Source organism: Dunckerocampus dactyliophorus, chromosome 10 (genome assembly GCF_027744805.1).
Source record: "Dunckerocampus dactyliophorus isolate RoL2022-P2 chromosome 10, RoL_Ddac_1.1, whole genome shotgun sequence".
Lineage (NCBI taxonomy): Eukaryota > Metazoa > Chordata > Actinopteri > Syngnathiformes > Syngnathidae > Dunckerocampus > Dunckerocampus dactyliophorus.
In genome coordinates, this window is record NC_072828.1 from 10,933,092 (window position 1) to 10,958,883 (window position 25,792).

General features: G+C 41.2%; 2 protein-coding genes across 5 annotated transcripts; one reads left to right on the top strand and one right to left on the bottom strand.

Annotated features, from left to right (window-relative positions):
• The first annotated feature begins 488 nt into the window (after window positions 1–488).
• LOC129188732 (UDP-N-acetylglucosamine/UDP-glucose/GDP-mannose transporter-like) lies at window positions 489–14,433 on the top strand. Its single transcript, XM_054789670.1, has 12 exons — window positions 489–610; window positions 799–832; window positions 916–1,002; window positions 1,092–1,159; window positions 1,242–1,313; window positions 1,392–1,460; window positions 2,661–2,763; window positions 5,677–5,769; window positions 6,267–6,334; window positions 6,455–6,533; window positions 10,797–10,879; window positions 13,523–14,433. Exons 1-12 carry the CDS (start codon window positions 501–503, stop codon window positions 13,626–13,628), a joined length of 972 nt encoding a protein of 323 aa, XP_054645645.1. The 5' UTR covers window positions 489–500; the 3' UTR covers window positions 13,629–14,433.
• Window positions 13,715–25,214, bottom strand: si:ch211-121a2.4 (transmembrane protein 205). 4 transcript variants are annotated; one of them, XM_054789665.1, is made up of 6 exons: window positions 24,441–25,214; window positions 23,636–23,732; window positions 19,017–19,122; window positions 17,218–17,436; window positions 16,477–16,640; window positions 13,715–16,409 (listed from the first exon to the last, which is right to left on the bottom strand). In XM_054789665.1, the coding sequence occupies exons 4-6, from the start codon at window positions 17,315–17,317 to the stop codon at window positions 16,107–16,109; spliced, it is 567 nt and encodes a 188-aa protein (XP_054645640.1). In that variant the 5' UTR covers window positions 17,318–17,436; window positions 19,017–19,122; window positions 23,636–23,732; window positions 24,441–25,214; the 3' UTR covers window positions 13,715–16,106. The 4 variants fall into 4 exon arrangements, with proteins under 4 accessions (XP_054645640.1, XP_054645641.1, XP_054645639.1 ...); XM_054789666.1 differs by lacking the exon at window positions 19,017–19,122; XM_054789664.1 differs by lacking the exons at window positions 13,715–16,409; window positions 16,477–16,640 and having other exon boundaries at window positions 17,326–19,122.
• Between the last annotated feature and the right edge of the window lie 578 nt (window positions 25,215–25,792).

Here is a 25,792-nt window from a genome sequence, read left to right on the forward strand (position 1 = left end):
TTATTATCCCCGAGGGGCAATATGTTCTACAGTCAGCAGTACTACAGCCACACACAAGACGTACTTAAAAGTAATTGTGTTCTGTGTGGTGTACTATAGTTAATTTATGTGACATTTAAAGTTTTAGCTTAGGACGCTGAAATTCGCCTACTCCCACACTATTTGAGTACGTCAGTGCGTTCCAATGCGAACTACAGCAAAATGCAGTGCGCCGCCAGTGCTCGGATGTTATACTCAGTTCTCAAATAAAAAGGAGCCGAATATGAGGAACGATTGTCATTTTCATGAAGTGCGCAATGGCAGTAATCGATTTGGGATAGCTCCACACTGTCAAAGTAGGCAGTGTACCTTAAAGTGTAAGTACGGAAGTGCGCGAATTGAGACAGCAGTAGAATTTGGGCGGAAGTAGTGTAACGGGGAGAGAGAATGGGGAGGGAAGAGCAACGCAATGGCAGGACTGAAGACACTAGTACACAGAAGGGAATGAGAACTAGTTGGGGATGGCGGACAAACCTCCGACGGTGTTTGTGAAGCTTTTCGCCGCCGGCTTTTACGGACTGAGCTCGTTTCTCATCGTGGTCGTGAACAAGAATGTGCTGACCCACTACAGGTAACGAGGGGCTGGAAATTGCTAAGTTAGCTCAATACAACTTTGGGCTAGCTGTTAGGCAAGCATGACATACTACTAAGAATAATACGACTGTTGCTATTAAAGTAGCTTTCCACTCCTGCTATGTGTAAATTTAATACACTTTTAACTGACTTCACTAGCAATGACCGTGGTTATTGGTGTTCCAGGTTCCCGTCGTCAATATGCGTGGGTATTGGGCAAGTGAGTGTTGCAATCGTTTCCCTAAAAACACAAGAAGCTTGACTGAATTATAGCAAAGATGCAGTGATTGGAAATGTGTGCAGATGTTGGCCACGGTGCTTGTCCTGTGGGTGGGCAAGGCTGCGAGGGTGATCAACTTCCCGGACTTAGACGAGAAAGTACCACGCAAGGTAAGAAGAATGACCATCTGTGCGATATGTATTTGTGTTTTTATAAACTCTGTTAATTATTGCCTTATTAATAACATGCATACGTTTAGACGTTTCCTCTACCTCTCCTTTATGTGGGTAATCAAATTACGGGTCTGTGTGGAACGAAAAGGCTCAAGTAAGTTGTCTTATTAGAGGTTCCATGGAAGGTAATTCACTGACGTGTTTAATCGTTCTGTCTTCCTCCTTCCTCCTCCTAGTTTGCCTATGTTTACAGTCCTCAGGAGGTTCTCCATCTTGTTCACAATGCTGACCGAGGGATTTCTGCTTAAGTCAGTTCCTTCTGTTTGGACTCAACTATTGTTTTAAAAAAAAAATACAATAGGTTTCATTGTAGTGTCTTTCGACAGGAAGAAATTCTCCAGGTCAGTCCAGCTGACGGTATTTACAATGATCCTCGGGGCCTTCATAGCTGCAAGGTACTTGTTTTTTGTTTTTGTTTTTTCACTAAATCCAGATTTACTAGGTTGTTAACTCACCTCAATTGCCCTCATTAGTGCTCTCCCTGCCCTGATATGCCTCTTTTGGGGAGATTTTTCTCAAGTGTACACACAGTACTCATTCATTCATTTTCAATTCATTTCCTGCAATCCTATTGACCCTTGTCAATTTCTGAATTGTTGGACTGATCCTAGGTTTGACGGTACTCTGTATACCAAGGGTGTCCAAAGTTCGGCCCAGGGGCCATTTTTGGCCCGCAATGTAATTTTTATTTTTTTATTGGCCCTGGAATATTTTACAAATTCTTATAAATGAGATACATTCAATATTACTAATTTGCAGATATAGCACAAAGTGAATATGTGGATGTTCTGTTCAGATTGCTTAGCATACAGTGTTCGCAGGGCATTCAATCAATCACAACTGGACTGTTCAGGTTGCCTTAAAAGACGTTTTGCCTCTCATCCGAACAGGCTTCATCAGTTCATGCTCAAAGACCAGGTGGGACACACAGATACAGCTGTCCTATCTAGTCTGACTGGTGTGTCCCACCTCGTCTTTGAGCATGAACTGATGAAGCCTGCTCGGATGGCAGGCAAAATGTCTTCTAAGACAACTTGAACAGTCCAGTTGCGATTGATTGAATGTCCTGAGAATAAAATGACCTGGATGAATGAGAAGATTCACAGGCTTAGCATACAGCGGCAAGAAAAAGCATGTGAACCTTTTGGAATTTCTTGGCTTTTTGGTATTTAATTTCCATGCCTTTTATTTAAAATAATGATAACACTTTTTTGGTATTTCATGTCTTTATCGAGCACAACAAAAAAAAACTCAATTGCACTTGTGGAAAAAGTATGTGACACTACATTAATAAATGGTGTGCGGAAAGCTGAACTTTAAAGAGAAAGTACAAGTGGAACAAAAGCTGCTCGATAGCCGCAATAAAACATCTGATATCTGCTGACAAGAGAGCACCCCTCACTGGTGAAAGTTAGGGAAGAGGTGCACAGGAAGAGGAAGAATAGCAATGGCTGCCATAATGCATGTGTCATATTAATATTTTATTATATTTGTAAATGCCTTACCTTCAATAGTTGCCTGGCACATTCTGCAGTTGAGTAAATGACAACATCAAAGACACAACGTTAACGTTGACCCGTCCTCTTGTCTCGCAGCGCCGACATGTCCTTTGACCTGCAAGGCTACATCGTCATCCTCCTCAATGATGTGCTCACCGCCGCCAACGGCGCGTACATGAAGCAGAAATTAGATGCAAAGGTATGTGGCACTCGGCACCCGCGCATGAATAGCAGCCATTGTTGGCTTGTCGAGAGCTGTTTTTGGAATCAGGCTGGAGTGTCCGTGAATGTGAGAAGCAGGCTTGTCCTTAAACGTTTGCTCTCAAGGAACTCTCTGCATACTTTTGACCTACTTACTATATGTTTTCTTTTTTAAACAAAGGCCTTATTCTCGTTACTGGCCAATAAAATGTTTTGTTAGTTTTCATTTTTGGCAGAAATGCAGCAAAATCTTCTTTTTAAAAATTTGGAGCTAGGTGTACCTTTCACTGAATTATAAAGTAAGTTATGTGATGTATTTTTTCTGATTTCCTCCACCAGGAAGGTGCATTTTCTTAGTATGTTATTGGGCTGACTTAAGGGAAAGACCCTTTACATTTTGGTGCAGTTTTGGATTTCTACAATACACACACAACAAAGCATGCTAGGAAACACATCATCCGCCAATCTCGTGGATTGTAATGTTTTTGTGTGGATATAAAATACTGGCTTTTGCCCAGACGTTAAGAAGAAGATGATGGGAGGTGGTCGATCAGCAATCACTTTGAAACTAACAACCACGCCAAAACAGCCATGGTCATATACAGACCTGATCAAAATCTTAAGACCAGTTGGAAAATTGCTAGAATTTGCATTTTGCACATTTGGATCTCAGTGAGGTTTTAAGTAAAGCTACAATATGCCAAAGCAAGAAGTGGGAGTGAGACAAGAAATACTTTGAAAAGGTAATTTATTGAAAGCAACAATTAAACTGAAATAGGCTGTTTATCAGCTGATCTAAAGTTTAAGACCATCGCTCAAAAAATAACAAAAAACTCTCCAAACCAGAACAAAAAATGTTCCCAGTAGGACTCAGTAATGAGTAGCTCCACCGTTCTTGTTAATCACTTCAAAAATTGGTTTGGGCATGCTTGATGCAAGTGTTTCCAGGAGGCTAGTGGGAACATTGCTCCAAGTGGTGAAGATGGCTTCACAAAGGGCATCAACTGTCTGGAACTGATGGCCATTTTTATAAGCTTCCCTTGCCATCCATCCCCAAATGTTCTCTAAGGGATTTAAATCAGGGGAACATGCAGGATGGTCCAAAAGAGTGATGTTATTCTCCCTGAAGAAGTCCGTGGTCAAGCGAGCATTGTGAACTGCAGCGTTGACCTGTTGAAAAACCCAGCTGTTACCACACAGACCAGGGCCCTCAGGGATGCCCGCTGCAACATCTGCACGTAAGCAACCGCCGTTGACGACCTGCACCACCGGAAGCTCCAATGTTCCACTGAATGAAAAAGCACTCCAGACTATGATGGACCCCCCTCCAGGACTGTGCCGGGTAGAAAACCTCTCAGGTGGGATCTCCTTGTTTTCCACATGGTACCATCATGATCGGGTGCTTTTTCCTTCAGTGGAACAATGGAGCTTTAGGTTGTGCAGGGGCGTCAAATGGCAGCTGGCTATGTGGACATGGTGCAGGGAGCATCCCTTATGTGTGGCAACGACTGGGTTTTTCAACAGGACAATGCTGCAGTTCACAATGCCCGTCTGACAAAGGACTTCTTCCAGACGAATAACCTCACAGTTTTGGACCATACTGTGTGTTCCCCTGATCTAAATCCAATTGAGAACATTTGGGAATGGATGGCAAGAGAAATGTGCAAAAATGGACATCAGTTCCAGACAGTGGATGCCCTCAGTGAAGCCATCTTCAACACTTGGGGCAATATACCCACTAGACTCCTGGAAACACTGGCATCAAGCATGCCCAAACCAATTTTTAAGTTGATTAACAAGAATAGCGCAGCTACTCAGTACTGATTCCTTTTTTGATTATTTTACTTACCGTAAAGCACCGTGTGTAAACCGCACTTTTTTTCCACTGGTAAGAAGCAAAAAATCGGGGTGCGGTTTATACACGATGACAGGTCTGTGCCCAGACGCAGAAATTGACGAGAAGCCCATTTTAGAATAGCCGTCTGTGGGTCAGACAGTTGCTTTGACTTTAGCGCCCTCTGCTGTACAGTTGCTGAAAATGCTTGTGTATGCAACTAACTTATCTGATGGCTGTCTGTATTTTCACACAGTGAAACGATCTCTATATACACTGAAGCTAACCTAAGCTTCCATTAAAACATTGCAGTTGTAAAATACAATACAACGTTGGAGTTTATTCAAATTCACACTGAAGCAATGCAATAAAATAATAATAGAGAAAAAGAGAAGCCGTGAAAGATAAGATATCAAAACATCTCTAAAAATTGCAAATTTCTTTATTTTATTATTATTATTATTATTATTATTATTAATCTGTGCTTAGCCATAATATTAAAGATCTAGATGCCGAAGTTCAGATTTCTCCTTTATTCTTCTTTTTGAAATTGTTTAGTACCTTTTACGCATGTTGATTTGAGATGAAAGAGTTGGCAAGCATTTATGAACTAAAAAAAAATGTTCTCCCGCCGTGAGCCTGAAAATGGGGGTGCGGTTAATACACGGGTGCGGTTTATACACGGTGCTTTACGGTACTCAATTTTTTTCTGTCTCACTCCCATTTCTTCTTGTTGCTTTTTGAAGCTCTACTTCGAACCTCCTTAAAATCCAACAGTGCAAGATGTAAATTCTTGCAATTTTCCATATGGTCTTAACATTTTAATCAGGAGTGTATTTTTAAAAAAACATTTTTTTAGCCTTTTTAAAAAAGCAAAATATATAAAAATATCAAAGTGGCCCTATGGGGGGCTGGCATACTCAGAACATTTCTTCAAGGTTGGCAGATCTTAAGTTGTGATGTTGACACCAAAAAAAGACGTTTGTTGTGTGAATCAAAATTGGGCAACTTCAACTAAAGAGGTAACAGCTTGTGGACCGAGCTCATTGTCGTGCTTCTTTCTCACACGTTTGACAGGAGCTGGGCAAATATGGCTTGCTGTATTATAACGCACTATTCATGATCCTGCCCACTCTGCTGTTTGCTCAAGTGACTGGAGACGTGCAGAAGGTAAGCGACGTTCTCTTCAGGAATCCTAAATAGTTATGTGGGTGTGTGCTGTCAAAAGTGTGAGCTAACTCTTGTTAATGCTCAAAAGCTGCTGGAGACCTTCTACTTTTCCGGTGTGAGGCCCAGCAGAAGCCAGAAAGACACAAAGCTGCTATTATGCACCTCATTACAGCAGCACATACTACTACTGACTACACCATGCATTCAAAAAGAAATTCCCCTTCTTTGATACAGAGTAAAACAGCTTGGTAATCCGATACTCGATAATTTGGCAATGTATATTAAGCCAACAAGTACACAGACATATTTAAGTATATTTGCTCTATATTGTTTATCATACTTTTATACTTATTTACTGTGTATTGTTTTTATTGTGATGGTGGCAAGACTCATACACAGCTCGCTAGATCAGTATAACGAGAAAAGTGGGCCACATTAGCACTAAAGCATATAGATTTTTCAAATGGTTTAAAAAGATGTTAATTTGTCCTCATGAGGTTGTGGCGTATGACGGCTGGTCAGATGCGTTCTTCCTCATACAGCTTTTCCTCTCCTGCATCATGGGGTAAGAAGATCACAACTGTCGTGTTGTTGATAGTGTGCTATCTTTTTTCCTGTGCATTCAAAGTGTTGAGTTAAGAACTTTGTGTGATGATGCGGCGGGTATTTTTATTTTTTTTTGCAGGTTTGTCCTCATGTACTCCACAGTGTTGTGTACACTGTACAACTCTGCGTTGACCACCACCATTGTGGGATGCATCAAGGTTAGCAGCGCAAACACAGTAAAATGGAAGCTTATAACCGGAAAATCATATAGAATTTCAACCTTTAGGGAAACCTGTGTAAAATACTACATTTTTGTAATATTGTTGTCAAATTTGAAATGTGATTATGTAAGAACTCTGGGTGTGTTCACACTCATCATAGTTGGTCCAGTTTAAAGGGACTAGAGTTTGTTTAGTAATGGCAGTCCAGAACCAAACTGGGAGATCCAGAACTCCTGAGATATGAGTCTCAGTCTGGCTGCCAGCTGACTCTAGGCCTGAGTGAGGCAATTGTGAATGCTGACCGCACTAACAGACAGCTGATATACCAGATGTGATGGTTAAAAACACCCAACAGAAAGCTAAGTGAAGATTATGAGAAAGTGGCTCTTTTCAACAAAGGGGTCGTGTTGATGGTTCCAGAAGTCGTCAGAAACGGCGTCTCCTTGAAGCGCATCTCTGGAAACCTTTTTAATGTCTTATATGATTTATATCCTCTTCTTTACATCTCAGCTGGTCAAAAATTCTGCTATAGTGAGTGTATGTGACCCAGAAGATATTGGACAATGGAGGTGCGACTTTGTTTAACAGAGAGGATTATTTGGTCTGCTGACAAAAATACTAGTGTGAACATAAACCAGACTGCACTAAACATCTTTTCTACATTTTTGTTCCCGACCAGAGTACCTAACTACACGCGAGAACGCACCATGAAGCTGTGGCAACTTTTCTGTTTTTCAGTTCGTACCAGACTAGTTATTTGGAAGGCACAGGTTTCTGAAAAAAAATCAACAGATCAATCACAATATAAATGTAAACATCCATCCATCCATTTTCTATACCGCTTCTTCCTCATTAGGGTCGCGGGGGCCTATCCTAGCTGACTTCGGGCGACAGGCGGGGTACACCCTGGACTGGTCGCCAGCCAATGGCAGGGCTCATATAGACAAACAACCATTCACACTCACATTCATACCTATGGGCAATTTAGAGTCACCAATTAACCTCACCTGCATGTTTTTAGAATGTGGGAGGAAGCCGGAGTACCCGGAGAGAACCCACGCGCACACAGGGAGAACATGCAAACTCCGCACAGAAATGCCCAGGGGAGAATCGAACCCAGGTCTTCCCAATCTCCAAGCTGTTACTGTGTTGGCCAACGTGCTAACCACTAGACCACCGTGCGGCCTAAATGTAAACATAAAACAATTAAAACAACAATTTCAAAGGCAAAAAGAACAAAAATATCCATTTGGAGTTGTGATCAAAGCTTATTCCCTTTAAAAGGTGCAAAATACTCAAAAGCAACATTTCCAACCTCACTCCCAGCATGTGGGATATTTAGAACTAAGGGATTTTGAGCATGCGTGGAGTAAACGAATACCTTTAAAACTTAGTAAATTTGTTAAATAAGCACGTAATTTATGAAGAAGAGCCTTTATAAATAAAGAGTAAGCAATGTTGCTCTCTTCTCAGGGCTAATGAGGTCCAGCCAACATTCTGGTATAATTGACATTGGTGGGTCATCACCTGTAACAAACCCAATGGCAGCATGATAGACTGAATCAAGTGATTTTAATGTAGTAGGTGAAGCATGCATATAAATGACATCTCCAGAGTCTACAACCGCTAAAAATGTAGATTGTATTATCTGCTTCCTGCAGTAGTGAGGACGACAAGATTTATTCCTATACTACTACTACTGCTACTTACAAGGGTTTCAGTTCGTAAACACTTGTTGTCTAAAGCATGCACAATATCATTCACAACTTTCATGGTTGCTAACACAGCGCTATGTCCAGGTCTTAAACCAGATTGAGAGATATTTAGGATTTTATACTTAAGTAGGTAGGAATAAATCTGATCACTTATGAGATGTTATTTTCACCTAGCGTGGTCATTTTGAAATTGACCGACAGTTATTCAGTTCATTTGTGGGACCATCTTTATGAAGAGGAGTTACATAAGCTGCTTTCCTGTTTTAGTTTAGGAATGCACCCGGTTTACAGAGTCAGATTAAAAATATGCAGTAGAACATCAGCCATAACTGGTGTGGCAAGTGCGAGAAGCCGTGAGTTCAAATTATCAGCCTCGATTGCCTTCTAGAGATCCAAATTATGGAGGACATTGAACACTTTAGTTATAGTAAAAGGCTTCAAGGAAAAACTATGGTGTTCTGTGTTTGTTGATGTAAATGTAGAATTGTTGATTGGTACATTCTGGCCTATGTTTTGGAAGATATGACTTGTGGTAAAGTGTTTATAGAAAATATCACAGTTAACTTTTATTAGAGATGGAGACAGTGTCTTGGGAGATCTGTGCTGGTAAAGATGATGAGTTTTTATTATTTTCCAGAACTTTGATGGATTGCCATAGCAGTCTGATTAACATACAACATAGTCAGATGATTTAAATTTACGGATTTCAACAAGGCACTTATTTCGGAGATAACGGAAATACTGCCAGTCATCACTCAGTCCAGAGGCACAGGCCTTGTTCCAGGCAATGGCCTGTGAGGTGAAGAACCAGGGGTTATTTCAGTTCTTTACTCTAAATTTCTTAAAGGGTGCATGTTTATCAGCAACAGAGTTAAAAGTTTGAACAAAATCATTAAGAGCTAAGGTAGGATCCGGCATAGCAGTTATAGAATGTGTATCACTCAAGGACAAATCATATAAAAATCAGGATCCACAAAGTTCTTAAGTCATTTTGGTAATAAAATGAGGCTTAGATTTTTCTTGTTTAACATTTCTAATACAAGTTATTGGGCAGCGATCACAAAAGTCATGAGGGAGAACTCCAGAGGATTTTAAGTTATGTGGCTTGTTGTTTAAAATGAGATCCAGTAAGGTAGCCTTCTCAAGGTTAGCTGTATCAGACCTTGTTGAGGCAGAAATCATTGTGTGTGTGGTTTAGGTCAGTACACAGGTCTTTGAGACCATCAGACACATTGCTAAGCCAATCAAGATTAAAATCACCCAGTAATGTTCTCTCTGAGGAAAGGTGAGATGATATTTGATGAGCTAAAAATCAGAAATTGCAGATGATGGGGCTGAGGGAGGATGATATACTCCTACAACAATCACTTTTTGTACAGGTAGCACTGTTACTCAGGGAGACACCAAATATTCAAAACTTTTTGTGACAGACAACAGAGCTGATAACATTGATTGAGAAATTTTCCTTAACAAAAAGGGCTACACCTCCACCTCTAGAAGGCAGACATCTTATCAGTCCTGATAACATTATACCCCTGAAGAGCAATGTCATTATCAGACACTTGGTTTGTTAGCCATGTTGCAGAAAAAAACAAAAATGTCAGCCTTGGTTTGTTGAGCCCAAACACTAATGTAATCAGTTTTTTTTTTTTAATTAGGCTCCATGCTTTGATATGAATAAGACTCAATCCTTTTTGCAATACAAAGTTTGAGTTTTAATGAGTGAAGGAATAATCACATGCTGTGATTGATATCTTTGGCTGTCTGTTGGTTTAATCTTAATTCAATTGTTAGGATTTCTGGTATGCTAGAGCCTATCCCAGCTGATTTTGGGCAAGAGGCTGGGTACACCCTGGACTGGTCGCCAGCCAATCGCAGGGCACATATAGACAAACAACCATTCACACTCACATTCATACCTATGGATAATTTAGAGTCACCAATTAACCTAACATGCATGTTTTTGGAATGTGGGAAGAAACCGGAGGACCCGGAGAAAACCCACGCACGCATGAGGAGAACATACAAACTTCTCACAGAGATGCCCAAGCAGAGATTAGAACCCAGGCTGTCCCAATCTCCTTACTGTGTGGCCAATAGATAGATAATAGATAAAGGTGCACAAGCAGCCCCATAAGCATGAGGGTCGCAGTTAGACACAAGCACAGCATCACCAGTAGCAGCAGCATCATCAGTAGTAACAACAGCATTATCAGTAGACCCGTACTGGATGAGCAAGTTAAGGTCTGGGCAGGGTCTTGTTGGGAAATAAAGTATTAGTGTTGGTATTCAGTCTGTTGGGGAGAAAGCTTTCAAAAGAGCGCAAAGCCGTGCCACTACTCTCTACTCTATATTTACTTTGGGCATGACTTTAGGCACTTTTTCCCCCCCAAAACATCCCAGAATTTGGAAGGGGTCAATGCTAGAATAGCCTTTTAATTTCAGTTATTTTATTCATAGGGGAACAAATCTGGGGTTGAACAGGTTGTGTTTCCACTGTCATGAAAACGGACAAAAAAATTAACATTCCCCTCCTGTCTTGCAGAATGTCCTGGTGACATACATTGGCATGGTGCTCATCGGGGACTACATCTTCTCCTGGACTAACTTCATAGGTTTGAATATCAGGTAATAATGTGCGTGTGTGTTAGGGATGCACCGATACACATTTTTCACTTCTGCTCCAATCCTGATACCTGAATTTGGATATCTGCCAATACCAGAGCTCTGTTTGCTTTAAAGCGATAGTTTTGGATATTTTGACATGAAGTTGTTTGATATCCTCATCAGTGTAGTACATCATCGGTGAATTACCCCCACTTCGTCCCGTGAGTTCTGGTCAGTTTTTGGTGTTGAAGAAAGTGGTGACATTACAAAGTGATACGAAGGCAGGGAAAATAACGCTGAGCGATTGTGAGGTCTGACTTTTCCATGGAAAACTGTTTTGTGATGCAAATGTTACTCTCTTGAACGCATATTGTTTTGAAAAGCAAAACATCCCACCAACTAGCTGGAACTACTTTCTTCAACACCAAAAACTGACCAAAACTCGATTCACGGGACGAAGCGGGGGAAAGTCACTGCTGATGGCGATGTCAAAAAATCCCAACTAAAGTAATCCCTCGTTTATCGCTGTCAATTGTGATAAGTGAATTTCCGCAAAGTAGGATTCAATATAATTAATCGAATATTTTTGTTGTTAGAAAACCTGTTTGACTTTTTAAATACAATCTTTACCATTATTAGAGCCCTGTAGACATGAAATACCACCTATAGTCACCTTTACACTCCTATTATTCTTTGTTTAAACCACATTGCTCAACAGTAATGCGCAGGCTACGGGATCACTGCAGGGACACAAGAGACAGCCATGGCTTTATAACATTAGCAAGCGAGCGGCCTAAGTAGTTAGCCCCCAATCTATGTACTGTAGTCTAAACTTAAGAAACGGTTTAAAACTTTGTCATATAAATAATAGAACCATTTCAAAACACATTTCAGTTTGCCATCCTGGTAGAGACTGGATAAATGCCACTGGAGATAAGGAGGAAGCAACTGATGGCTTATTTTTCGGTGAATTTGAGGGGGAATAGAGCCAATCACCCAACAATTGATGTATTACAGGAAAGCTGGGAGAATGGGAAGAGCACCAGTGAGCATTTTGCCAAAGTAGGAAATAGAATAGCAAAGGAGCTGGAAATAGGAGTACGAATAAGCCCTGCACCCTGAAGAGGCCCCATGGAGACTAAAGAGCCCAAGAGTGGATTTATCATTGTCAGAAATTAAAAGGACAGGAAATACAGTGGACCTACTGAGTGCATTCAGCTACTGTATTTGGTAGAATAACAATATGATGACTTTGAACAGGTATACACTGACAGGACGAAAAGTCCAGATACAGGGGTAACAGGATTTTGGGTGACTGTACTAGGAAAAGGAGTGGGTATAAAGTAGAAATGGTTGCAGTGTTGGTGGCAGTCAAATGGGTGGAGTTAGCATCACAAGAGAAGACCGTTATCATTTCGTCAGCAGCGGCAGACAGGACATTCTATATCAGATTCTGCGCACAGCCACAAAGATAAACAATAAGGGCGGCAGGTCACATTTCTTTGGGTGCCAGCACATGTAGAGGTGGAAGGGAATGGAAAGGCAGACAAGTTGGCCAAGAGGGCTCGTAGGGTTGAAATGCAAGTAAGTATAAGAAAGACAGCGGTGAAAAGCACGATAAAGGGGAACATTAACGAAATTTGGTAAAGCATGTGGGACTAAGAGAAAAGAGGAAGACACCTTTATCAAATCCAGCAAAAGGTCAAGGATTCAAGAATTTTTGGTAAGAGCAGGAAAAGAAGTTGGGATGACAAGATTAAGGATAGGACACTGCTGTTAACAAAACATTGAAAGTTCTGGGGAAGCATGACACTGGATTGTGTGAAGTGTCAGGAAAAGGAGTCAGTTGCGCATGTGGTACTGAGGTGCAGGAGGTAGAATGCACAAAGGGAGGTAATGAGCAGGGATCTGATGGGAATGGAAGAATAACACTAAAAGGAAAAGTGGACATGGGTGAAAGGACACAACAAATGAAGTTGTTTGAGTATTTAAGATGCACAGGGTTGTTTAATACAATATGAGGGAAGGTGAACATGGGGTAGCGAAGTAAGGTGTTTATTATTTATCATATATTACTATTTATTATGGGGAAGGAAGCATGTTTCCGTGTGGCACTTGTGAGGCTGTGACTGCAGTTATGACACAACTGGAAGGGGGCGGTAATGCACCAAAGTGAAGGATGCCAACCGCCATAAAACCGAAGAAGAAGACAGTCCAGCTTACTTGCGTCATTTCCGGTGTGTCACTTCACACTGTAGGTCGTCCGTGCAGTAGTGTCCTGTTCAAAGCTGGTTACTCTTGGGCAGTAACGCAGTTCTAGGTAGACGTCTGTTAGTGTACGAAACACTTTACTGTTTTTACATTCTACTTTACATTCAAGCTAGCTTAGCGGTTAGCATGGCTTCCCTATGTTATCATTTCGTCGTCGTCCTCCAGTGATAATGATTTTTGTCAGCATTGCCGTCTTTGATAGTGTCGGTAACTTAAACGAACGGCTCTGGACTAATATACTTCAGCCGTGCTAGGTACAGTTACATTACAGGCAAATTCCGATAAGTCAATTACACCCGTATCTGCACCTGATACCAATACTAGATCGGATTGATCAATCCCGTGTGTGTGTGCGCCAATGCACATTTAGCTTTGTTGTTGTTGTGATTGCAGTATTGCAGCCAGCCTGGTGTATTCCTTCATCACTCTGAGAGAGGAGCAGCCCATCAAGGCCAGTGAAAGCACCAAAATGGAAATCAAGGGCAAGGTTGTTGTATGACACTGGGTTCTCTTTTACCTCTTTTTTATATATATAGCGTGTACAGCTTAAGTGTTTCTTTTTTATTTATGACAAGAAGTAAAGGCAAGGGAACTGATGGTTGCCTCCTGTTGCTACTATGGTTACAAGATTTTTTTTAAGAGATGGTATTGTCTTTATATTTGTATTTTAATATTGTTGGTGTTGAAAAGGGAGACATATTTGACATTCCTAGAGATGTTACATAACATACACACAGTCGGCTGTTATTTTGTGACCTAGCTGTTTACAAGAATGTAACATAGGATGCCTTCAATGCATTGACACTGTCAAACGGTGCACTCTTTAATAGTCTGTTACGTTATGTTTGCACATGCACTGTTACACAGCCTCGGCTTTAAGTTTGGGAGACGGTACACTTAGTGCTACATGATGTACAGTGTGTGTGGTGGGCTCTCTATGCAGTAACGGTACACGGTAAAGCTACAGTCGGGGCACTTTTATCTGAGCAGCCTGCCTCACCATTTTGTCTACAACCAAATTCTCAATGAATATCTACATTCTTAATAGTCTGCTACAATTTTTTTTTATCAATTTGTGAATGCTGTAGCAGGAGTTCCCATGAATTTGATTTCAGTGTGGATTTGTACAAAAAAAGGTTTTAAATGAGATGAGCATGTCAGCACATTTTGAATAAAAAGATGAGCCACTTGCTCTTTTTTCAACTTTGCTGAGCTTGCTTCATGTTTGAAGTTTAATTTTTGTCCCCAGAAGGTTTACAGATCACAAGACAAGTTTTTGCGGCTTTGGCTTTTTACCTTATAATTGACATACGTGTTTCCTGAGTAAGAACATCATCAAATCCACAGAAATTATTCCACACAACTTGTGGCTTTCTGACAATCTTATTTTCCACACCTCAAGAAAAGAGCTTAAAACCCCAAACTTTACATACATAGTAAAAATATGTAATATTGCATTGTTGTTGCCATTTATGTGTCCTAGATGCAGTCAAAGGTCAAAACATGATCACCTACTGCACTTTCGGACCTTTTGCCCATCATCCACAATCCTTATGACATGAACGCACGTCTCTTCAGTGCGTTCTAAAGATATAAAAACATAAGAGATGGCTAAGAATGCATGTAATGAGACACACCTATTCCGCCTATAAAGCCTTCTGAAAAAAAAACACCAAAAATACGGCATTTACATAATATGACCTGCATGTTAACCAAGCTACAGAGGCATTGTTTTTAACATTGTTGGAAAAGTTGACCCTAGTGTTTGCGTTTGTTTCTGTTGCTATGTGAAATCAATGCACCCGGGAAGGAAGAACCGGTAATACTTAAAATGACCACAGTAGGGCAAAATACTGTAAGTACTACAGTATATGTTGGGAATGTAGCTGTTACTACATGGTCACGGCATGTATATAAAACCTTGGGGGTGTTGTAAAAGCGGGCTTTGCAGGTGGAATAGGTGTGTCGAGTTCTGTGCATTAATAAGTTGCCTCTTTTTAGCTGTTTTTATAACTTAAGAAGACAGAAAAGAGAAGTGTGTTCATGACTTACATAAGGATTGTGGATGATGGGCAAATTCCCCCCAAAATTGCAGTTTTCCTTTAAGGCTTAACTTGAAAAACGTGCCTCCCTTACACACACAACCTGGGGAGTCATGCACTTTACATGCCAACTGCTCAAGACAAACACCCTTCATCTCAGCAGTTCCTAGCCTTGCTTCATACGTTCCAACAGAACTTGTTGAAGGCCCTCCAAGTTAGCACCAAAACAGATCCTAAGCAACCACTGCAGCCTAGTACCTGCATTGAGTACTGCCTCCACTGCTCACTATGTACAATTTTTTTAAAAATCATTTATACATTTTTGATTTACAGGTGGTCCTTGGGTTATGTACGAGTTCGGTTCCTAGACTCCTCAGTCACTCGCAGTATATACAGAACACACGGACATGTAAAATACAGTACAATAGATTAAATACATTTAAATTAAACTGTAATTGAAAAAGAGAACAACTCCTTACTTTACAAATAAAACAAAAATCTGACCACTTTGCTTTCTTATTACTGTCGCTTTCATAGGAGCAGATGCTTGAACATGTTGGATGTGAGCAGTATGCTTAATGATGGTTGTGAACGTCTGACAGTGTTTCGCCTCAAGAGTTTTGATGTTCACCTTGTGAAAGGTGTAGTACATGCTGCCAGCCCGGAGAAACAAACAAACAAACAACAAAAAAAACTTGCCTTTGGGCGTGGGTTCTACCCAAACAGGAGGAGCAGGACTGGGCAGCAGCAACTCACTAATGTTTACTTTGGTGAAGGCACATTTGCTCTCACAAGGCAAGTGGTGAAGTAGTCAAATCTAGTGCATGCTTTCATGAATTATAAGGCACAGATGTATTAAATATATAATTTACTCCTTATAAAAAAAAAAAAACAAGTGGCCTTGATGGAGGGAATGAAGAGTCTGTGGGTCGGCATCACAGCGCCCTGAGGTTCTCGGCCATGTAGCTGAGGCTGTAGAAGTTGCAGGCGATGCAGCAGATGTTGCAGAGCGCCGACAGCAGCCTGTAGAGCCACAGGCGCCCGCTCAGGTGGCGGTACTTGGCGTCCGTCTCGCACAGCTTGGCGTACGCCTCGCGATTGGACGATAGGCCGATGTCCTGGCCCAGTCCGCACGCCTGCTCGACAAGGTGCATGTCGGCCATGATCTCCGACGTCATCTGGCCGAACCACTGGGCGTTGATGGCCGCGATGGTGACCGACACGAAGAAGATGAAGATCTGTCAGTGAGTGGGCAGAGTGGTTAGGAAACTATTCAGACTTGTATGAGGACACTTCTTGTCCAACCTGGAAGGCCTCTCTGTCGTCTAGCATGTCGCTGGGATGATAGATGGCATAGATGGTGAGGTTGAAGAAGGCGCAAGCGGAGCCCAGGTGTAGGTAGAAGGGAACCAGGCGGCTCTGAATGAAGCCGTACGTGTGTCTGTTCAGGTGGTTGTCCATCACAAAGCCTGTTGTGCGCAAAACACAATGTGGCAGCGCATTCCCACATTTTTCATCATTGAAGCTTTGAATGAAACTTGTGTTAGAAATGAGAGACATGTAACAACAAGGAGCCAAAACCTGTTTTTAAAGACGCTTCGAAGTTGCAAAGAGGAACATGAAGCCTGTTAACCTTTGCTCTACTCTCTCCTCAGATGACAAATGTCATAATTCACAATCTCGGACACACCTCATGCCTTTGCTACCTCACACAACCACAGCTCCAAATCATTCTTTGTCGTTGGTTCATTCATTTTCTACCGCTTATCCTGTTCCCGATCAGCTGGCGCCGATGCAAGCTCACTGCTGGCGACAGCCGAGGTGTGGCCCCAACAAATCAAATGCCAGAAGCGCTTCAAAATGCCGTTCGACCAACAAATCTGAGGAATTTAACGCTACCTTGATGATATCGTCCAAAATGCAAACATGGCAGCATGATACAAACACTGTGCCCTCAAGACAGAACTATGAAATGCAGTGGAAACGTATGCATGTGTATGTGCGTGTATGTGCGTGTGCGTGCGTGTGTGTGTGTGTTATACCCACTTGAAATGAAGGTGACCCAAATCTGCATCCCCCAGTATGTGGAGAGCAGCAGCAGCTGGGTCAGCTTGACGGTGAATGAAGGCTCCTGGTCGGCGGCCATGCTTGCTGCTCTGGTGTCGCCCTCGACTGCAGGGTGAACTCTCCAAAACAGAACTTTCCGGAAAGGCCGGTAAAGCCAAGGAAGGCGGTGTCAGAGAATGAATCGAAACCATGCAACGCCTAAAATACAAGGAGCAGTGTAGTTCTTGTCAAGTTGTCATTTTGTATGTCAAATATATATTTTTTAATGAGTTGGAAATAAGTGCAGAAATTGAACCACTTCCGAGCTGCTGCTGTTGTCCAGAGACTAAGTCGAAGAACGAGCACGCCCACCGTTAGCATGGCTAACCTCAAACTACCCAGACTAACCTCAAAATAAACCTGCCGAAAGCAAAACACGTCACGCTGTGGATTAAAAAGCACTGGCGTTATAAAAGTGACGTTTATATAATGAAACTTTGTACGCAGCGGTACCGTTGCTATCTTAGCTAGCAAAGTTTGGCTAACAAGCGCCAAGGTTACAAAAACGCGAGCTGTAAACATTAGCAAGACATCGCTAGAGGGCAGTATAAGCCTAATGCGCTCTTTAAAGGGATTTAAATGTACGTTGGACATGGCGCTTTTTAACTGTTAGCGCTTATGTGAACAATCAGGGTGAATTAACATTTGATATTTAATGTTTGGATTAGTTGCAAGCGTCTATTTACTTTGCATTTATATAATTGCAGAACCACATCCACCTACAGTGTCGATAGAAGAGCGTGTGTTGATCGTGTTGCATCTAATAAGGGACAATTGAGAAAGAAAGTGACAGTTTGTTCTGGTCGGGCATCCTTCAGGAGCACCTGGATTTGGTCACCCACCGGTCAGAGAAATTGTAGCAGTGTATATCACCAATGCTACCCGATTTTATAGCTATACTTTACTAAATAACATTAACAATTCAAGTTGGGCCACAACAATCCCATCGTCAGATTTACTGCCATCTAGTGGTTGAATTGTGCATCTACCAAACAAGACTCTCTATGCTAGGGAGATCATATTGTGATGACTGAAAACCAGGGGCCCGTTGGACAAAACTAGGATATCTTGGTTATCCTGGCTTAATTTATGCGTGAACAGGTTGCACGAAAGTGGGATAGTGGAAAGTGGGATATGTTCTGTCATAAACTGCCATGGAGATTTATTCTGTGGAGTTCGCCTGCTCTAGACCAGGCTAAGGTCGAAGATTATTTAATCTCATCCCTTATCTCAATCAGCAGTCACCATAAACGGAAACCAATAACTATTCCGCTGCCCACTACACATTATCACATTAAACTACACCCACTGTCATCGTTCATTTCAGTCATTGTAGATAAAGGATTTTAGATGATGGTGCAATCATTTATTAGATCATTTACACATACTATATATATATATATAAATAATAAACATTCCATATAAATACAAATACAAGATAAAGAGGTCTGATGGCGTTACATTTGCACAGTTTCACTCCCATCTGCAGTCAATTTCACCTACAGTTTAAACGGATTCATAAACACAGTGTGACAATGTTTTCGGAGATATTAATTGTATCCTGGCGATGCTGATACCGATCATCCAGGACTGAAATTGTCCGATACTGATTAAATGGATTAATTATACATTTATTTATGATGAGTGCTATTGGCCAATTTCTGAACGCCAGACGGCCCAAAAAAATAGGTAATTACTAATACAATTAGAAGAGAACATATATCACTCATGAAACTTACAGAGGATGAGGTGCCTTCTTTGAGGGGACTTTGGATGCGAGAGTACATTGGTGGAGCTCTAGCAGGACTTCCAGGTAAGTGGGAGAGCACTCGGGGAACATCTCGCCTGATTAATACAATCATTTTTCGGGTTGTTAGCTTTGCCTTCTGACTGTCACACACATACGGGCAAGTGTTAGCTACATGGCTGCATTTGAATGATGATCACATCGTAAGCCTTGAAAACCCACGATGCCGTCAGCCGTTTGTTCTTCAAATGCCGTATTACATTAAAGCTTTTTAACGTGCTACCCCTGCAAGATAGTTTCCGTGCCATGTGTTGGCAGTTACAATGGTGCGAAAAACTGTTTGCCCCCTTCCTGATTTCTTCTTTTTTTGCATGTTTGTCACATTAAAATGTTTCAGATTAAACACATGTAATTATTATTAAGGGAGGGAAAAAAAAATCCATACCCACATGGCCCTGGGTGAAAGTGAGTGCCCCCCTGTTAAAATGTAACTGAGATTAATTGAGATCTATCAGTATGAAAAACGTTATATATGGTGAAAACATGGAACAGTGGTGAACCTTCCCAGGAGTGGCCGGCCAAACAAAATGACCCCAAGAGCGCAGCAACGACTCATCCAAGAGGTCACAAAAGACCCCACAACAACATTCAAAGAACTGCAGGCCTCACTTGCCTCAGTTAAGGTCAGTGTTCATAACTCCACCATAAGAAAGACGCTGGACAAAAACATTAGGGCTCGTCTCAATATTGCCAGAAAGCATCTTGATGATCCGCAAGACCTTTGGGAAAATACTCTGTGGTCTGATGAGGCAAAAGTTTAACTTTTTGGAAGGTGTGTGTCCCATTACATCTGGCGCAAAAGTAACACCGCATTTCAGAAAATCATACTAACAGTAAAATATGGTGGTGGTAGTGTGATGGTCTGGAGCTGCTTTGCTGCTTCAGGACCTGGAAGACTTGCTACAAAATCCTGAAGCAGAATGTCCGGCCATCTGCAGCAGGACAATGATCCAAAACACACCAGCACGTCCACTTCTGAATGGTTGAGGAAAAACAAAATGAAGACTTTGGAGTGGCCTCGTCAAAGTCCTGACCTGAATCCTATGGAGATGCTGTGGCATGACCTTAAAAAGGTGGTTCATGCTGGAAAACCTTCCAATGTGGCTGAATTACAACAATTCTGCAAAGATGAGTGGGCCAAAATTCCTCCACAGAGCTGTAAGACACTCATTGCAAATTTTCCCAAAGGCTTGATTGCAGTTGTTGCTTCTAAAAGGTGGCACAACCAATTATTAGGTTTAGGGGGCAATCACCTTTTCACACAGGGCCATGAAGGTTTGAATTTTTTCTCCCTTACTAATAAAAAGTTTCATTTAAAAACTGCACTTGTGTAATATTGAATAAGAAAAATAAGAATGCAAAAATATAAGAAATCAGAAATGGGGCAAACACTTTCTCCACACCACTGTAAATAAAATATAACAATGAAAAAACAAGTCTGAACCTTCAGTCCAATCAATAATGCAAAAATAAATAAATAGTGCAAACCCCCTTAAATAATGACCATCTCTTCCAAGCACAGATGAAAATGCGGTCTTAGCTTGGAAAAGTAAATAATTCCATACTCAAAATGTCATAACAATGGTAATCAGACTAATAGAGCTATGGCACATGCGCGACAATCCTTTTGCCAGCAACCCGGTCTCTCCCATTGTTTAAGACACTCGCTCAATCGATTGCCTCTCTCATGACACCCGGTGAGTCTCTCCACAATCGACTATCTTAAGATTTAAGGACAGGAAAGGTTCTTATCGACACAAGAGGCTTCTACCGGCACAGCCGAATTGTTTGCTCATCAAACCGGATATCCGGTCGCATCGGTTTATCGTTCACAACCCTATTATATATCATCAAATTTTTGGGACATTAAAAAAAAATATTACAACATGTTTTTTTATTAAAGTTTTTTGTATTTTGTGCAGATATTTTTTGCATTTAAAAAAAATTCGAACTTTTTTTTTAATTAAGTTTATGAAGTACAGACCTTTTCCAAAAAATTTGTATGTCATGGAAAAGTTAATTTCCATAATTCCATTAAAAAAGTTAAACTTTCATAGATTATAGATTCAGGGCCCACAATTTAAACGATTTCAAGTATTTATTTGTTTATTTTTACATAATTTGGGCTTCCAGCTCAAATTATGACATGACAACTGGCCAGAAGACCATCATTGATACCCTCCATAGGATGGGTAAGCCACAAAAGTTCATAGCTAAGGAGGCTGGTTGTTCACAGAGTGCTGTGTCCAAGCATATCAATGGAAAGTCTAGAGGGAGGGCAAAATGTGTCAGGAGAAGATGCACCAGCAAAAGAGATGACCGTGGGCTTCAGCGGATTATCAAACAGGGAAGATTCAAGAATCTGGCAGAGATCCAGAAAGAGTGGAATGAGGCGGGAGGCACAGCTTCAAAAACCACCACATTCAGACGCATCCGGGAGATGGGCTACAACTGTCGGGTTCCTCGGGTCAAGCCACTTCTGAACCTGAGCCAATGTAGGAAGCGTCTCCACTGGGCCAAGGAGAAGAAGGACTGGACTGTTGGCCAGTGGTCCAAGGTCCTCTTTTCCGATGAAAGTAAAGTGTGGCTTTCATTTGGGAATCAAGGTCCAAGGGTTTGGAGGAAGACGGGTGAAGAACAGAACCCAAGCTGACTGAGGTCCAGTGTGAAATATCTACAGTCCGGTGCAGGTGTTGGTAAACTCTGCTTTCTTAAATCCAAGGTCACCGCAACAGTCTACCAGAATGTTTTAGAGGACTTCATGATTCCTTCTGCTGAGGATCTGTATGGAGATGCAGATTTCATCTTCCAGCAGAACCTGGCCCCTGCCCATACCGCCAGAAGCACCAAAACCTGGTTTGATGCCCATGCCATCACAGTGCTTGACTGGCCAGCCAACTCACCGGACCTAAACCCCATTGAGAATCTATGGGGTATTCTCAAGAGGAAAATGAGGGGCACCAGACCCAACAACAAAGAAGAGCTGACAGCAAGCATCAAGGAAATCTGGGCTTCCATAACTCCCAGGCAATGCCACAGGCTGATTGCTTCAATGCCACGTGGCATCGAGGCAGTGATTAAGGCAAAGAGATTCCCAACCAAGTATTTAAGATTGACATATCGTTTTGAAAGTACCATATTTTGATTGATTTGATGTGATCCTAATTTCTTTCTTTTTTTTCTGCAAAAACTGAGAAGTAAATGGTGATTTCACAGTATTCAAATTTTTTGAATTCCTGTTTTCGTGGGTTTTATGAGCTGGAAGCCCAAATTACGTAAAAATAAACAAACACTTGAAATTGTTTAAATTGTGGGTCCTGAATCTATAATCTATGAAAGTTTAACTTTTTGAATGGAATTATGGAAACTAAACAACTTTTCCATGACACTCAAATTTTTTGGAAAGGGTCTGTATTATTTTTAATTGATGTTATTTGACTTTTTGTAGGGTTTTTTTTTTTTTTGCAGTTTTTGATTGAACTTATTTCAATAAAAACATGTCACACTTAATGGAAAACTGCACTTTTTGGAATTTTGTCCATCATTCACCATCCTTATGTGAAACATTAACACATTTCTTTCCGTTTTCTGCGCGTTCTAACGAGAGAAAACGAGTTAGCATGAGCCAGCTAACATTGCACGTCATGGGAGGCACCTATTTCGACTATAAACCTTCTAAAAAAAAAAAAAAACTCTAACAACGTTTTATTGTCTTATATACATGTTGTGATCATGCATAACAAGTACATTGATGATAATAATATTGGCGTTTTTTGAGGGTTCTTTGTTAGGGCTTTAGAGTCAAAATAGGTACCTCCCATGGTGTGCATTGTTAGCTGACTCATACTAACTTGTTTTCTCTCGTTTGAACGCACATAAAAAGGGAAAGAAATATGTGTTCATGTTTCACATAAGGATGGTGAACGATGGGCAAAATAAAAAAAAAAATTACAAGTGTGAATGTAGACGTCGGCATTCGTATAAATGAAGACAATGACCTACCTACGCAGAGGAAAATTTAATTTCAAATATTCTGTTAAAGCCAGCCTCACGTTCTGACCACCTGCACAGTCTGTTGCGTGGTATGACCGCATCCCTGGCTGGGGTAGGTCATGTTCCAAAATTGCTGCTTCATCTAGCCAGGCCGGAGTGACGGTTTCTTTCTCACGTTCACAAAAATTGTGCAACGCACAACAGGTGGCCACAACATGCGGCGTGAATGTATAATGAAAATCGCTTCTTTTGAGCAACACTCTCCAGCGAGACTTGAGTCTACCAAAAGCAATCTCCACAGTTGTCCGAGCAGAACTTAAATAAACGTTAAACGACTCCTGTTCCGGAGTGATATTTGGGGAACGGATGTAGTCCTTCATGAGCCAGTCCATAAGGGGGTAGGCCGGATCACCAAGGAGGAAAAGGTTGACAGGAATTCTGTTGATTTCTCTGGGTTCCTAAAAATGATGTGTCATACGGAGTCCAGATTTTTTTTTTCTTACAAAATGCTAAAAAATGGATGTGGCAATATTTTAACATTTGTTTAAATTGACAAACCTTTGGTAACTGATGTGCCTGTGCAAATAACGCTGACTGTCTGAGGACATTGGCATCATGTGCACGTCCTGGCATCTTGCAGTTGATGTTCCAAAACCTAAATGTAACAATACAAGCAAACATTACTTGATTTTTTTTTTTTTTTACAAATAACGATACGATGAAAAGTATTACATACACAAACATATATTACTTATGTATTATTGGTTGATACTGACATAAAAATTAAATAGCGGTTCATATAAGTATCGTTTTTTCCGCCGATAATGGTATCAGTGTGCAAGTGATCACATGCTCCACAGAGCTTGCTAGCTCAGTATGGCTGCGTTCTTGGAATTATTAACCACAAAGATTATTGCACATGTGGTGCCTTAAGTTGGCCACAATAAAAGGCCACCCCAAAATGTGCAGTTTAACTGTATTGGGAAGAGGTGGGAGGGGGTCTGAAAACCAATCTGTATCCGGTGTGAGCACAATTTGCCTGTAATTATCCAATCCAACAGCGGCCTTTTATTGTGGCCAACGCCAGACACCCCTGTGCAATAATCATGCTGTTTAATCAACATCTTCATTTGCCTCTGAGGAGGACGAATTATGAATTAGAAATGCTCACTAACACAGATTTTGACAGATTTGTGATAAATATTTGGGAGCGATGGGCTTTTCTTGTACATAGAAAAAGTTTTAGATGTTTGATTTCAGCTCATGAAAAATGGAGCAAAAATCAAAGTCTTGCATTTATATTTTCGTTGGGTATATGTACTGCATCCGTGTGTTTTAGACTTGTATATTATTTCCAACTCACCGATACATGTCGTCCACCACTGCTTGAAGTACGTATGAAGGCCATCCATTGCGGTTCAGAAAGTCTTTGTATCCGTCACTTGGAGGCAAAACTGGAACGTGAGTCCCATCGATACAGCCAAGGATCTGAGGGATGTTAAACTTCTGTTCGAACCGACGTGCGATATCGATGGCTTCCTCCACTGTAGGCACTTTAATAAGGCTGTGTATCACTGAGGAGGTCATTCCCTTGCAGAAGCAGTACACAAACTTCTTCACGGTGGACTTGTGAACGCCAAACTGGCTAGCAACAAGTCTGTATTCCGCAGAACCAGCGAGCTTGTACAGAACAATGGCAACCCTCATCTGAAGCGGAATCGGGGCACGAACGGTCTTGTCCTCCGGACTCAAAACTCCTTCCATTAATCCACAAAGTTTATCGAATGAAGCTCGCGACATTCGAAAAGTTTCTCTCCATTCGCTGTCAGAAAATTCTGTTAAAACCACTCTCTCCCACCAGTCTTTGCTTCTGACTCGCATCCAGCAATTCCGAGAGGACTTTGATAGTCGAATGGAAAAAGCATACGTCGTGTTCATGGCACACTCGATGAGCGTTCGCTGTTGCTGTCTGCTTTGGAATATCACCATAGCCACAAGAGCCATAGTAGTTCTAATGTGTACCAGTATTAAGGCGTACAACACGTACGCCATGTACTTAGCCGTTACTTCGTTCATGTCTGCAGTGGTTGTGACCCATTTGTGACGAGCCGCCAAGACGCCTTGGCTTGATGTGACGTCATAGGTCAACCGGAAAAGCTTTATACTTACACGCATTGAAAGGGGCATAAGCGCCACCGAGCGCTTCGGAGGCGAACAACCTACGGCCAAATACCGAATTAGCAGCATGTAAACAGGGCAAGAGCGTCGAAGTGTGTGTATGTGTGTTTGTGTGATTGGAATGGTGTACCAGAGCCTCAAGCACATGCTTGGTATAATCTTGCGCTTTTATTCTGAAGGTTTTTTTTAGTGCACTGTGATGTTGTATATTAATTCTCCCATAGGTGGCGACAACGCTCTGTAGTGCTAAACCCACAGTCGTTTGTAGTCTGTTGTAGTGATGTGCTATACTACTAATTTCGTTTCCAATCTGATACTTAATACCTAATTTCACCTAACGTGTCTGGTAAATTTGGATAAGTGGTGTATTTCATATCATAGCATAAAGAAGACAAGATATTTAATTAATTTATTAATTAAATAAATTACTTTATTTTAAGAAATTCATAATATACTAATTAATTTAATTAATACATTTATTAATTTAAAACCCTAAAGTATATTGAGGTAGCGAGGGTGTTTTGCAATATAGCCAAG

What these genes read in the sequence shown, in the direction of transcription:
- si:ch211-121a2.4 (XM_054789663.1), bottom strand. Translation starts at nt 25,153, where the DNA reads ATGAACGAAGTAACGGCTAAGTACATGGCGTACGTGTTGTACGCCTTA. An exon ending in GTGGTGGACGACATGTATCG is followed by an intron (nt 23,733 to 24,440) that starts GTGAGTTGGAAA and finishes TGTTACATTTAG; the next exon opens with GTTTTGGAACATCAACTGCA. An exon ending in AGGCACATCAGTTACCAAAG is followed by an intron (nt 23,536 to 23,635) that starts GTTTGTCAATTT and finishes CATCATTTTTAG; the next exon opens with GAACCCAGAGAAATCAACAG.
- LOC129188732 (XM_054789670.1), top strand. Translation starts at nt 501, where the DNA reads ATGGCGGACAAACCTCCGACGGTGTTTGTGAAGCTTTTCGCCGCCGGC. An exon ending in AGCAGAAATTAGATGCAAAG is followed by an intron (nt 2,764 to 5,676) that starts GTATGTGGCACT and finishes CACGTTTGACAG; the next exon opens with GAGCTGGGCAAATATGGCTT. An exon ending in TTCATAGGTTTGAATATCAG is followed by an intron (nt 10,880 to 13,522) that starts GTAATAATGTGC and finishes TTGTGATTGCAG; the next exon opens with TATTGCAGCCAGCCTGGTGT.